Below are 14582 nucleotides of genomic sequence, written 5' to 3'. Positions count from 1 at the left end.
GATCTTCCCGGACCGGGGCACGAACCCGTGTCCCCTGCATCGGCAGGCGGACTCCCAACCACTGCGCCACCAGGGAAGCCCGAGATATTCTTAAATAGCACACTTCCAAACAAATACATAATAATGATGAATTTACACAATATATGATGAACTGATTTGCCTTAGAGCACTCAACACCGAAGCACACAATACAGAACTGAAGTGATGACTTTTCACATTTTAAGGTTAACTACAACAGATGCTCTAAAGAGATTAATCACCTAACCAGAACAGGGAAAAGGAGTGAAAACCAACCAACCAGCCAGACTTCCGCAACCCAGCAACACTTCTAAGTCAACAGTAAGGTCAGTATTGCCATATGCAGTTTAAAGCAAAGCAGATTAGTGTCATGCTCCTCAGCTCCTTTCCAGAAATACACCAAGTAAAAAGCCCAGTTCAACCTACAAGCACTTAGTGCTACTGGATGCTCAGCCAAAGACATAATGCTGGGAACTGAAGGGCCTTCAGGCTCTTGGGGAACAGTTTGCTTTTTCAAAAAGTAAATGAGATGGTATAGACATAACAACACACAAAAGGGAGATGGATGAGGCAAAGAGAGGGCGTTGTAGAAAAAGTTAGATGTTTTCCTGAAATACCTAATTACAATTCAAAATGACTGCAGAATTTACCTTGCCCTCATCCATCACCTTAGAGGGGGAAGAGCTTCTTGAGCTACTGTTCATCACGGGAGCTGCACCAGATTCTGGATCTGTGGGAGGCCAGAGAACTGATTTAGACTTATTCTGACTTGTATACTCTCTGAAGAAGAATACAAAGTCCTCTACCCACCTCCTCCACAATTTGAGACTCTATGAACACACTTAGGTCCCTTACCAGAGGCAGAGGGTTTCCCAGATGCCTCAGATGACCATCGAGGACGAGGTAGAGGCCCATCCACTGACCCTTGAGAGAGAAATAACAGCCCTTGCATGAATTTTTCAGAATAAACCAATTGTGGACAGGTCAGGTTTCAGTTCTACCCAGAAAGCAAAATTCAAAGCGGGTCTCCCAATACGTATGAGGAGAAATCACTAACAATTTATGCACAAACTTAAAGAATTAAAATAAGAACTATCTTGGATTGAAAGACCTGCACGTTAATAGCACTGGTCAGGTACTTCGAGCTACAGGCAATTGTATAGGCTGTTTTTTCAGTCTATATGTAATCTGACTTCCATATCTTACCAAGTATTATAGACATATTTATGATTAGAAACAGACTTATAGCATTTCATATTAATGAGAAACAGATGTACACTGCATAAATTATATAGTTTTAAGGCTACTTTTATATTATTCAAGAGAGGAACTCAACAGAAGTTTAAAGATAAAGGCCTATATTTCACAGCAAAAATGTGAAAAGAAACAATAAGAATAAATGATATTTATATATTTGTTTTACATATACATGACAAATAGTATTGTTATAATAATAAATCAGTGCTTTTTGTTCTAAAGCAAATCTAAAGTAGACTATCCACCAAGACAAAATTAAGAAATTTCCTTCTTTATATATTGGACAGACCCAAATTCTCAACTGCTGCTTGCATCAGAATTCTCAAAGAAGGAAAAAGCTCTTGAAACAGTTTACTGCAAGGTAACACGTCAATGCTCACCAAATTCACTTCGAGGCATCTCTCTTCGGTTAAGCGTAGCAGACAGAGGTCTTGCAGGTGGGTCTGCTGTCAGTGGCGGGGAGCATTCTCCACCACTCACAGGAGATGGGCCAAAAGAGCCATTCTGGCTCAGAGGACCTGAAGACAACGGGCAATAATTACCACTTTAAGTGAACCTCTTTTTTCTAAGTTCTTGGGATTATTTCTAGGGCATCGTAAATATTACACACATACTCAGAAATAAAAAGTAATTTAAACACATTTTCCACCAAAAAATAGACTGCAGCCCTTTAAAAGTGCTCCCTACCTCTCCGTGGAAGGTTCTGTGTGTTGGGTCTTCCTGGCATTGGTTTTATGATCACAGGTTCTTCTTGCAGCATTGCCATCTTTTGGGTTAGTTCCAGTAATCTTGAATACAGAGAAAGAATGGATTTAAATATGAAACAGAAAATTAATTCCTTATTGGATACCACACAGCACAGCCTTTAGAAACTCTAAAAACACACTGAAAATATGTTTTAAAATCACATACTTGTGTCTCAAGTTGGCAGCTTCTCTTTTCTCTTCAGCTATAGCTCTTTCTGCAGCACGAGCTTTGAGCTATTGGAGAAAAAAAGTATCCAAAATAAGCTGTGGTAGACAACACACAAAATAAAGAAAAGAAAAAAAAAAATCTTACCCAGTTATCGTGAGCTTTTTTCTCATGAGTAGCGATCTGAAAAAGATAACACATCAAAAAATATGTTCAGAGATTCATTATAATAATATGTATTAGAAAGCAAAGAAGTCTGCTGCTGTATGGAAGTATAATTATTACCTGGTTTTTAAACGAGCGCTCTGTTTTCTGTAATTCTTCCTCCATTTCTTCAATTCTCCGCCTAAGAATTAAACTTGCTTTTATCATTTAGAGCACAACTGAATAATATTTTAAACAATCTCGCCATGTTCCCTTTACTCTAACAGCTACAGCTGTACCCTTTCAGACTTCATCCATATGTATAAAAACACATTCTACATGGCTATAGTAAGAGTACACTGTGATCAAAACTAATACTGCATAATTTCCTTCCTTATTATTTAATAGCTGGAGATTTTGAACTGATACCTTATCATTTCCTTAACTGTTCTCTTCAATATGTTCTCAAACAATCCCACTATAAACATTTTTCTCCACAAAGCTTTTTCTTCCTTTAATTATATCCACAGAAAATTTCCCAGAGCTATGATTACTGAGTCTATCAAATGGCATGATCATTTTTTAAGAATTAATTAATTAATTAATTTTATTTTTGGCTGCATTGGGTCTTTGCTGCATGCGGGCTTTCTCTAGTTGCAGCGAGTGGGGGCTAGTCTTTGTTGCAGTACAAGGGCTTCTCATTGCGGTGGCTTCTCTTGTTGCGGAGCACGGGCTCTAGGCGTGTAGGCTTCAGTAGTTGTGGCACGTGGGCTCAGTAGTTGTGGCCCGCGGGTTCTAGAGCGCAGGCTCAGTAGTTGTGGCACACGGGCTTAGCTGCTCCGTGGCATGTGGGATCTTCCCGGACCAGGACCCGAACCTATGTCCCCTGCCTTGGCAGGTGGATTCTTAACCACTGTGCCACCAAGGAAGCCCCGGCATGATCATTTTAATGTTTTTTTAAATACATCATACAGCAAACTGCCTTCCAAAAAGAATTTCTCTGATATATAAAACCACTCAGAACTGTTGGCATGAACCAACTTTCCCTTACAGTCTTGTCAGTATTGGGTGTAAGGAAATTTCTGTGAATTTAACACTTTTTCCTTTGTTAACTTAAAATTTATTTTTTCTCATGTTAATTAAATCTTTTGACCACTTATTTCTGCTTCTGTGCCATTTTGTTCTACATAGTGTAAAACAGTTTTTTTTTTTAAAAGCCAACAGTTTCATCAGCCACTGACACCCTCCTCAGAAGCTGAACTCACTTGTAAGTTTTCACCTCCTCTGCCGCCAAAAGCGCCTTTTCATCTGCAGCTGACAGCCGCTGCTCTTTTTCTTGCCGCTCATACTCTTCTTGACTCAATTTCCTAAGATAAAATCAGTTGTCAAATGAAAGTGTTTCTCTTGCTCTCCCAGCCGTCTGTCTGAATGCCTTGTTACTTCCCATCCTCTCTAAAACACACATACAAACAAGTCATAGGAAGGAATTCAAACCTGCCACTTACGGATAAAAATCAAACTCTGGCCTGTTGGCAAATCACCTGCATCTTAAAACTTTTCCTCATAATTCTCTACTCACTAGTAAATGAAACAAACAAATGGAAAAAACACTCTGTGCCCCAAGTTTCCTGTGTCTGAGACAATGAAAGCTCATTTTACTTCAATGTGGAAAGCCAGGGCTGATCAACCTAACACAATTAAACTTATTAGGATAGAGCAGGGGGATAATTATTGCTCTTATTTCTACCATGGAAAGACCTGTAATTACTTCTCTTACTTCAATCTTGGAAGGATTATTTTTCAATCCAAGACTGGTACCATGATAATTAGCCCCCCAAAAGCCTTTTAGAACGTCTTCTAATTGTGGAATTAACCACAGATTAATTCCACACTTCAGATGTGGGACTCCTACTGCCTATTTCAATAGAATTATGATTAAAGGAAAGAGAAAAATCTTAGAATTGGCCACGTCTACTGGATAGAAAAAGAATCTAAGCTGTCCCATAATCAGAGTATCATCTACTGGAAACTGCTTTTAACCTACTAACCTTGGAGCTCAAGATATCAATCTACTATAACAGAGATTGCAATGGTAGCAACATGGCTTTAAAATGCTATTTTCTTGTTACCCTTGTACTTCTTTGACCATAGTTCTGATTCAAAAGAAACCTGAGACAATTTCTATGAAACAGAAGCATAATCAGAAGAGCTGTAGTAAAAACAGTTAGTAATCAAAGAGAAAAAGGGTTGTATATTCTTCTGTAATTGTCCGTTCAATACTCAGCATATGTCTTATGAATAGCTATAACATACTTTACCTAGTAAGATGCTAAAGATAAAAATGTGGGCAAAGTACTATCCCTAAACTGAGTTCGCAGTTTAATGTACAAACGATGCACCTAACAACAGAACAATCCCTAACTCAGGAAGAAATGTAAGAAAACTGGGTCTTGAAGAAAGATCAGAGAGAATTTTGCTTCCAGGAATGAATGAGTTGGTCTGAGAACACTGAAAATAAATAGAACATTCGACAAAAATATAAAGAACATGCTTGAAGGCATCAGAGAGCTAATATATTAGCTAGTAAGCTAACGTATGAGGCCAAGGTCTAGTAAAAAAAAAAAAAAAGGAATCTCAGAATTACAAATAAGCCTGGCATCCGAAGCCACTTTTCCCCTAGGTTCACCCATGCACTTAAGACAATGTAGAGATATAAGGAGGCTACTGAATCGAGTTTTCAAAATATTCCTGGGTCATAGAAAATGAAGTGGAGCTCAGGACTGCCACTGAGAGGGACCCTAGTAAAAGCCCTGGGCTTTAGGTTGAGGCTAGAAAGAGCTGTGCACTTGGAGTACCAAATGAGCAATGCAGTGTCCTTTGAAGGAACTAAGGCCTTTTTTTTTTTTTTGGCTGCGTTGGGTCTTTGTTGCTGCATGCAGGCTTTCTCTACTTGTGGCGAGCGGGGGCTGCTCTTTGTTGAGGTGTGCAGGCTTCTCATTGCAGTAGCTTCTCTGGTTGTGAAGCACAGACTCTAGGCATGCTGGCTTCAGTAGCTGTGGCATGCGGGCTCAGTAGTTGTGGCTCGCAGGCTCAGTAGTTGTGGTGCACGGGCTTAGTTGCTCTGCGGCATGTGGGATCTTCCCAGACCAGGGCTCAAACCCGTGTCCCCTGCATTGACAGGCGGATTCTTAACCACTGTGCCACCAGGAAGTCCAGAACTAAGCCATTTTTGAATGACCTCTATTGCTGACTGGATTAAAATAATGACCACTTGCTAGAAATAAACTCAAATCTTTTCTCTAGGAAAACAACACCATTCTAGGCCTCCAATTCCCTCTACAATGTTTGCCACTCAATCAAAACTGTCTAGGCACCCCACAAGACACTGTGATTAAAATCTAAAAGACAAGAGGAATGACCCATCGAGGATCCACATAATGGAATTATCACACAGACTTTAAAATAACTGTGCCTTATACATTCAAGGAAGCGAAAGTCAAGATTACAAATTTCAGCAAAGGATTAGAAACTATAAAACTGAAACACAGTAACTGGAATTAAGAACTCAATGAATGATTTTAGTAGCAGATTTGATAGCTGAAGTGAGATGTTAGCACACTGGAAGACAGGTCAGAAAAAAATCCAGAATGAAGCAAATATAGGTAAGAATGTAGCAGACATAGGGGAAATTATTTTTAAAAAGGTTTAAATGGAATCTCAGAAGAAGAGAGAATGGGGCAGAATCAACATATGGAGAAAGACCCCAAAATTCAGGACGTGCTGATGACCTCAAACAGCATAAATGCAAAATAGTTAGGGAAGGAGAAGAGAAACCCAAACCCAAACATCCACACCTAGGCACCGCCCAATAAAACTGCTGAAAAACCGAAAGAGAACTTTTAAAGGCAGCAACAGCAGGGGTGAGACATCTGAACAGGGAAAGTAAGAGTGACACTGGATTCCTTAAAGAAACTTCACAACCAGAAACTAACTGGTTATCTTTATAGTGCTGGAATTAAATAACTGCAAAAATCCCAGAGCCAGCAGAATATCCTTAAAAAATGAAGTCAAAATAAAGACGTTTTCACACAAAGATAAGCTGATGAAATCCGTCACTAAAGGACATTCTTCAAGTAGAATGAAAGTGACCCCAAATGGAAGACCAAAGGTGTAGGAGAGGATAAAGAACTACAGGAACTACAGGCAGACCTCAGAGATACTGAAGGTTCAGTTCCAGACCACCACAATAAAGCGGAGAAAGAAAGTGAGTTTCAGAATTTTCTGGTTTCCCAGTGCATGTAAAAGTTATGTTTACACTATACTGTAGTCTATTATAAAGTGTGCAATAGCATTGTGTCTGAAAAACAACATACAAGCCTTAACTATCAAATACTTTACTGCTGAAATATGCTAACCATCGTCTGAGCCTTCATAATCTTTAAAGTAACATTAAAGATCACTGATCACAGATCACCATAACAAATATAATAATGAAAAAGTTTGAAATACTGCGAGAATTACCAAAATGTGACAGAGACACAAAGTGAGCAAATGCTGTTGGAAAAATGGTGCCGAAAGACTTGCTTGACACGGGGTGGCCACGAACCTTCAATGTGTAAGAAATGCAGTATCTGCAAAGCGCAATAAAGCAAAGTGCAATAAAACCAGGTACGCCTGTATAAATATGTGTGTAAATCAAGTGAATATTGGCCGGGAAGCACTGTAATAGACAATAAAAACATCTTGTGGAGTTTAAGTATACAAAGAAAGATGCAGGAGCATCTTAACTCAGGAGGGAGTTAAAGCCCAGAAAGAGGTATATCTATTGACTAAGTCCAGGATACATGCTGTGGTCTTTAGGGTAAGTATATGAAGACAAGTAAAGCAACCAATAACTACCAAGCTTACACAGGGGAAAAATAGAATTATTAAAAATATTCAAATAATCCAAAAGACAGAAAGAAGAGAAAAGGGAACATAGAACAGGCCATCAAATAGAAAGCAAATACCAATATGTAGATTTAAACCTAAATATACATTTAGGAATTACATTATAAGGAAAAAATGAGTACTCACCTATTTATTTATTTATGCCACAACTCACTCTAGAAAAGATTTTAAGGAACATAAACATCTGAGTAGGCAGGAGATTGCCAGGTGGAAATAATGTAAAAGGACATTTTTACTACAGAAAAAGCAGCATGCATAACTACACAGAAGCTCAGAGTGGCATGAAGGAACTGTGGCCAGGTCAGGCTGCATCAGAAGGAGCTGCAGGAGATGCACCTGGAGAGGCAGCTCAGGACAGCTGAGGGGCCCTGTGTGCTTGCCAAACAGTCGGAAATTGACCCTGAAGGGAATGGGGGGGCCTCCTCGACAGATTTTAAACCACATGATGATATACAAGGACTTGTATTTTAGAAAGTTCCTTCTAGCAGCTGTAGACTTCGAAGAAGAGGTTTAAGAAAGAGAAACTGGAGATAGGTGATTAGTTAAGGGCTGGCAGAAAAGATGACTTGGGCCTAAGCACACACAGTGGCTTTGGGGATGAAGTGCAAGCAATTCGTGCCTGGACATGGTGACTGAATGGACACTGGAGGAATTGAATAAAATATCGCCACACTGACTATATCATAAAGAAAGACAATTGCCATTTAGGTGATTCAGATGACTACTGGTGGCAGAGAAGTGCCTTTTTTTCCCCCAATATTTATTTATTTATTTATTTGGCTGTGTGGGGTCTTAGTTGTAGCTCGCGGGCTCCTTAGTTGTGGCTCGCAGGCTCCTCAGTTGTGGCATGCGAACTCTTAGTTGCGGCATGCATGTGGGATCTAGTTCCCTGACCAGGGGTCGAACCCAGGCCCCGTGCACTGGGAGTGCAGAGTCTTATCCACTGAGCCACCAGGGAAGTCGCCAGAGAAGTGCTTTTTAAAAAATAATAATAAATAATGAAATGGGAAATATTTATCTGAAGCAAGTCAGGTATTTAGAGCTAGCCTGAATAAAACTTGGAAAATCTAAACTAATTTCTTGGTGAGCAAAGAATTAGAGAAAAAGTTAGTGGTATGGTTCCAATGTTTAATGGCATCTGGCAATAGCAACCTAAGCATATGAAAAAGATTAAATTTGCTTAGCAAAGTAAGCCTGCTCATAGACTGCTATAAATGCCAAAGAGTGAAGTATAGGAGCAAACACAAATCGCAACCGCCACCAATAAACTATTTTAGAGGATTCAGGTATTTTTGGTGGAGAAAACTTGAACTATGAAAGTATATCTTTCAAAAGATATCTAACTCCAAATTTGAGATGTGTATTTCAAAAGATTAATACCTAAACGTACACATGAAACAGGTATTTCTTTTTTTTTTTTTTTTATGGTTTCCACATGGTTGTCATTTAGAACACATGCAGTTAAAAAGTTAGGGGCATGTGCTATAGAGTCAGAAAAACCTAGTACAAGGCCCTGCTTCACTACGATGTGATACTGGGTAAGTTACTTAGTCTCTCTGAGCCTCAGCCTCCTATAATTAATATACAAATAATAATTGTACCTATCTCATAAGTTGCTCTGAGGATGAAACAAGCATTTCTATACCCCAAACTCCCAACAACCTTGCCACAATTACATATTATATATGTATAGTCTGAATATTGACTATATTAAGTCCAAAACTTACAATACTGTCAGTAACTAAGTACTCCTTTTGAAGTATTTATTCTATTTAAAATCATGTCATACAAATCACTCAGGATTTTTAAAGGCTATATTAAAAACTAGTAGAACAAATGCAAGACAAATCAGAATGATATAACTAACAACAGCAAAAGAAAAGTGGAGTAAGTGGTGGAGCCTCAGAAAGGGTATGAATCGTCAAAAGAAGCACTTCCAGAACAGCAACTCTTAGTACCTGTTAGTTAGTAGCATAACTACTATGCATAACTACTATGGGGTATCATAACTACTACTACTACTACTACTATTATGCTACTATAGTAGCATAACTACTATGCTTCAAGTAAATTACAGGCAGTAATTGCTGACAATTAGTTAAAATGGAAAAAAAATTGCAAGTTATGGGAAACAAGGCAGAAAGGAAGAAAGACAAATCTATACTAATTATAGGCAGAAAAAACTATAAACAGTCTTTAAAAAAGACAAGATTATCTATAGTAGTACAGACATTTAGCTAGATGACAATATTGTTAACAATGAACCACGAAAACCTTACTTTTGCAGAGCCATCTCCTTCTGCTGATAGAGCTCATTCAGAATCTCCACTTTCTGCCTCAGTGTTTTGCATTCATCTTCCAGTACAGCTTTGGCAGACTGCAGGGAATTGCGATCCTCCTCTAATTTCTTTATTTGGTCTGTAAGGGATAAAACGTTTGAGCTTTGTGTGCACAAGAACTGGAGAACTTACTGAGGAGGCCAGCGTTAAGGAGGGTGAGAACATGGAAACAGGAAGCCACTCTTTATTTTTCCAGTGGCAATTTCTTTTCAAGAAGCAACCTACCTTCCAGGTTACATTTAGTGGACATGGAGGCTCTAAGTTTAAATTGTAAAAGTTTTAGATCCTCTTCAACTACTGATATTGCAGTCTGTGTCTAAAATTTGCAGAAGAGAGAAAGTCTTAAAAGTGAGGCATAGTAAGAATTCACAGGCACTTATAGTACTCTATACAAAGGATTATACCCGAGAAACGTCCATCATCTGCTTAATCTGCTCTTTCACCTTCTCACTCCGGTCACCTAAGAAACAAAAGGATTTCAGTGCTCTTTCCTTCCTTGCTGTTTAACTATATTTTCTTAATTTCCCCCAAACTATTATCATGTTCAAACATTCAATGAAAAAACAAACTAACGAAAAGAACTGATTCAGCTATTTGACTTTTAAGAGATGTGCAAACTTAGGTTGAAAAAAAGAATTCCCAGTTTGTACAATAAAAATATTATCCATGCTGTACTTGAGCAAGAAGGGATATGTGAAGTAAAGCTCCTTCTTCTCTCTCAGATCTACCTGCCCCCAGTCAAATATCTTATTTAGAAAGACTCATTCCTCTGCTCTCCCCTTGAATCTGCTACCAGGTGTAGGTTAAAACACCCACAATGTGAACAATCTCCAACTTGAGATAGAGCGTCTACAAACATTTCTCTCATCAGTAAACACTCTTTCCCTTTAGCCTCCACTCTAACTGCTTAGTTTAAGTTTACGGCTCCAACCGCTTGGTACTTTTGAAATTGGTTGTGGCCCTAAAACCACAGAACTACAGAAATGATAAGCATGAAGTTCAGAAAGAAGTTTCTCCTACTGAGGAGTGTTCAGTACACAGAGCTGGGAGACAGGACTGATGCTGCTCTGGCTCCAGTGCATACCTACTGCTGTACCACAAGCCAGCAACCCACCTCTGCCCAACGCATACAGACCTGTATCGTCGTCCCTTGGTATCCACAAGAGATTGGCTCCAGGACCCCCTCCCCCACCCCCCATAGGAAACCAAAATCTGTGGATGCTCAAGTCCCTTATATAAAATGACACAGCATTTGCACATAACCTACACACATCTTCCCACATACTTCATCTCTAAGTTACTTATAATACCTTAAACAATGTAAATGTTACGTAAACAGCTGCTGGCACGCAGCAAAATAAAGTTTTGCTTTTTTGAACTATCTGGAATTTTTTTTCTCCAAATATTTTCAACCTGCAGTTGGGTCAATCCACGGATGTGAACCCACAGATTCAGAGGGCCAACTGTACAAATTCAGTGACAGGCATCTACAGCTTTAACCCTAAAGAGGAAATTCAGACCGCTGAAAAAAGCATCAGTGTACTTAAGAGACTAGAAGGCAAAAAGAGGTCCAACCTCCCTGAAACCAATCTTACCTCCCACTTCTCCATTTGCTAATTCATCTGATTCATTTCCTCCTTTATTTTGACCCTCAGATTCAGATTCACAATCTAACTGATTCAACTGTGTAATGCAATTAGTCAAAGCCTAGAAAAGAAGCAAAAGGATATTTATTAGAAAGAGCCTCTCAATTTCAATTACCCAGATTCATGAGAATTCATGAGAATTAAGCACGTATTCAGGAGAATGAACTCACATTAATATTATCATCTTTGTGAGTGAGAACTACTTCCAAATCTTTCTGAGACTTCTCAAATGATCTGATTTGTTCACTGAGCTCAGCATGTGATTTACTCCAGTCTTTGATTTCTTGCTGCAACTGCAAAGTTAAAACACATCAATTTCTAAACGTTATGGCTTTTGCACTGGAGACAGCAAGACCACAAAAAATGAGCCATGCTTCTCCTTGGCTCGTCATTAGGGACTATACTATGGCCTTGGTTAAGGGGTGGAGAGTGACTCCATCCCTTAGAACTGCAATGAGAACCTAAGAGCTGTCAAGGACACTGATCTAGTGTATTGCATCCTTCAGAAAATTGCAGCCAGTTCAAATAATTCACTTCCAGTAGGAATAGAAGGGCACATCTCCCTGCCTACCAAGCCCAGACTCCAGATCATGTAACCGTCCCTTGGTCAGAGAAACAGTAACTGCTCAAAGGAGGGTAATAAATACCTAATTCTTTGGGTCTAAGAAGCAAGTCCATCGCCCTCTTGAGGCTATTCACGTTAATATTTGGCTGGTGCTGGATGAGACAAAGACTAAACATTCTGATAGCTGCAAGGAATTGTACAAAAGAACAGAAAACCTAGAACAGATGGAGAATGTACACATGCACTCAATTTGGGGAGCGCAGTTTAAACTCTGCATATCTAAAAATTGAATCCTGCATACGTACTTCATTTCCTTAAAAACCATATCCAAGAAAAGATATTCAAGCGGTAATGATATCTGGTTTCCTAGTTACATAATCTATGATGTTAACTTTCCTTTACCTGCTCCTTCTTCTTCTTAAGTCTAGCATTTTCTTCTTGAACCCGATGGCATTCAGACTTCACTTTCTCTTCACTAAGTTTAGCTTCATTAAGGGCAATTTGAACCTAATGCAAAACACTTCTATTAATGCAATAATTCAAAGAAAAACACATAAAAAGTTACTTTCCCAATTAGACATACGGTTTTTGTCTTTTGCATTTTCTAGCACACATCAAATGTTTGCTCCTCAAAATACTAAGACATCGTATTAATGTATCTTGCAGGAATTGTACAGAGCTTTACCTCTGAAAATTCTGAGGCATTCATTGAAATAACATCTTTTAACTTCTCTACAGATTTCTTGTTTTCTGATATCTGCCATGGGAAAAAGAACACAAAAATGTATTAGAATTTCAGTAGAAACACTGGGATATATGATAAAAAGAAGAAACATTAACAAAACACATCGCAGAGCCATCCCCTAGATAGCAGGTAAAAGCAGATGATCCAGTCTTGGCCTAGGAGAAAAGTCAACAATGTAAAGACATGAGGAAAGAAAACACTGAAGACATAAATATTTCATACCATCCACAACTTTCCTAGTTATGAAATAATGTGGTACATGACGAGACAAAAAAGTCAAAGGAAAGAAAATGAAAAATAATTCAAGTAAACCAGTTCAAATCAATGATTTTTCCTAGTGGTAGAGAAAAAAATCCCAAGGTCACTTAAAAATTCTCTTGCTAAACTAAAAATGGCTGGACTTGAGGGGGAAGAGCCAAATCTCAGATACAGAATTCCAAAACTTATCAAGGAATATGTCAAGGAGGTGGAACATAACTCTTCACTCTTTAACTGTGGGTTGTGCACAGTAACTTCCTTCCAAAGAGTACAATATGCAGAGAATGGAAAAAGGGTTAACTTTATAGCAGAGAAACCTGGCAAATACTACCTCAGCCGGGTGATCAAGCTTAACTGGATCAAGCTTAATGGGAACCCTCTCTACTATCTTTCCAACTTTTATATAATTCAAAAACTGTTCTAGGGACTTCCCTGGTGGTGCAGTGGTTAAGAATCTGCCTGCCAATGCAGGGGACACAGGTTCGAGCCCTGGTCCAAGAAGATCCTGCATTCTGCGGAGCAACTAAGCCTGTGCACCACAACTACTGAAGCCTGAGCACCCAGAGCCCATGCTCCGCAACAAGAGAAGCCACAGCACTGAGAAGCCCGCGCAACACAACGAAGGGTAGCCCCCACTCGCCGCAGCTAGAGAAAGCCCGCGCGCAGAAATGAAGACCCAACTCAGCCAAAGATAAATTTAAAAAAAAAAAAAAAAAACTGTTCTAGCATTTAAAGTTTATTTTTAGAAAAGAACCATGCAAAAACAAATCAAAACAAAGTACTAAGACCACTCAAAGGGGCAACTATTTCTTATTTGCTCTACATGTTTCAAAGGGCAGAGCCAAGCAATATGAAAATTACCCAGGGCTGAAGACAAAAATACTTCTGAGGCCTGTAAAATTAATAACTTGGGGTATTAGCATTTAAAATTCCACGAAAATGCATAGAAGTAGGTTCAACTTCCCTGACTCCCAATATTATTTGAGTTAAAGCATGGGAAAATGCAGAGTTCATCTCATCCAACCTACAAAATAGTTGAAAAGCCAATTTACAGTAACACTTAACAGCAAAACTCTTACCAAGTCCTGATTCTTCGCATTCTGTTCTCTCTCAGATTCTAACATAGCACGCAAACTTTTAGCTGTGTCACCCAGAATTTCATTAGTTTCCTCAAGATTCTTGATTTTATCCTACAAAAAAAGGTATTAATAATAATTACTCATTATTTTTCTTTTGTCTTTAGAATGCAATCTCAAAAAGAAAAGGGATTTTTACCTTAAATCTAATTGCTTCGTCAGAGAGAATCATGTTTTGTTTCTTGGTTTCTTGAACATGTTTCTTTGATTCCTTGATCTAAATAAAATAAAGCATTCAAAATTTAGAAACATAAATTATAGTGCTACCAAAACTTATCTCCAGGACTTCCCTGGTGGTTCAGTGGTTAAGACTCCACACTTCCACTGCAGGGGGCACAGGTTCAATCCCTGGTCCGGGAAGAACCCACATGTCGGGCCATACAGCCAAAAGAAAAAAAAAAAAAAACACTTATCTCCAAATAGGAGATCCCTCAGAGAAGCAAGCAGTACTTTACACATATGATGGCTACTTCACATTTGGAGAGTTTGTAGGAGATGAAAAAAAATGTTTTAATATGATTTAAAAACACCATAACAGGACTGCCCTGGTGGCACAGTGGTTGAGAGTCCGCCTGCCGATGCAGGGGACACGGGTTTGTGCCCCGGTCCGGG

The 14582-nt window shown here is 38.9% G+C and overlaps 1 protein-coding gene across 5 annotated transcripts in view; it reads right to left on the bottom strand.

Moving 5' to 3' along the window:
- Positions 1–14582, bottom strand: part of MIA3 (MIA SH3 domain ER export factor 3) — a 64677-nt gene that overhangs the window by 14643 nt on the left and 35452 nt on the right. For 3 of the 5 annotated variants that reach the window (XM_022579269.2, XM_089907082.1, XM_022579270.2), the window contains 17 exons: positions 14110–14187; positions 13914–14024; positions 12517–12588; positions 12234–12338; positions 11437–11559; positions 11216–11327; positions 10025–10080; positions 9846–9936; positions 9561–9699; positions 3597–3698; positions 2473–2533; positions 2335–2370; positions 2188–2255; positions 1963–2063; positions 1656–1793; positions 874–942; positions 669–748 (listed from right to left, as the gene is read on the bottom strand). In XM_022579269.2, coding sequence (XP_022434977.2) covers positions 669–748; positions 874–942; positions 1656–1793; positions 1963–2063; positions 2188–2255; positions 2335–2370; positions 2473–2533; positions 3597–3698; positions 9561–9699; positions 9846–9936; positions 10025–10080; positions 11216–11327; positions 11437–11559; positions 12234–12338; positions 12517–12588; positions 13914–14024; positions 14110–14187 — 1542 coding nt within the window. Of the gene's footprint in view, positions 1–448; positions 527–668; positions 749–873; positions 943–1655; positions 1794–1962; positions 2064–2187; positions 2256–2334; positions 2371–2472; positions 2534–3596; positions 3699–9560; positions 9700–9845; positions 9937–10024; positions 10081–11215; positions 11328–11436; positions 11560–12233; positions 12339–12516; positions 12589–13913; positions 14025–14109; positions 14188–14582 lie in introns of all 5 variants that reach the window. The other 2 variants (XM_022579272.2, XM_022579273.3) reach the window with 1 other exon arrangement.

This window comes from Delphinapterus leucas, chromosome 1, assembly GCF_059928025.1.
Source record: "Delphinapterus leucas isolate spDelLeu-1000000601 "Yukka" chromosome 1, BTC_Dleu_Yukka2, whole genome shotgun sequence".
Lineage (NCBI taxonomy): Eukaryota > Metazoa > Chordata > Mammalia > Artiodactyla > Monodontidae > Delphinapterus > Delphinapterus leucas.
Note: the sequence above shows the minus strand (reverse complement) of the source record. Positions and strands in the feature narration are given on the sequence as shown.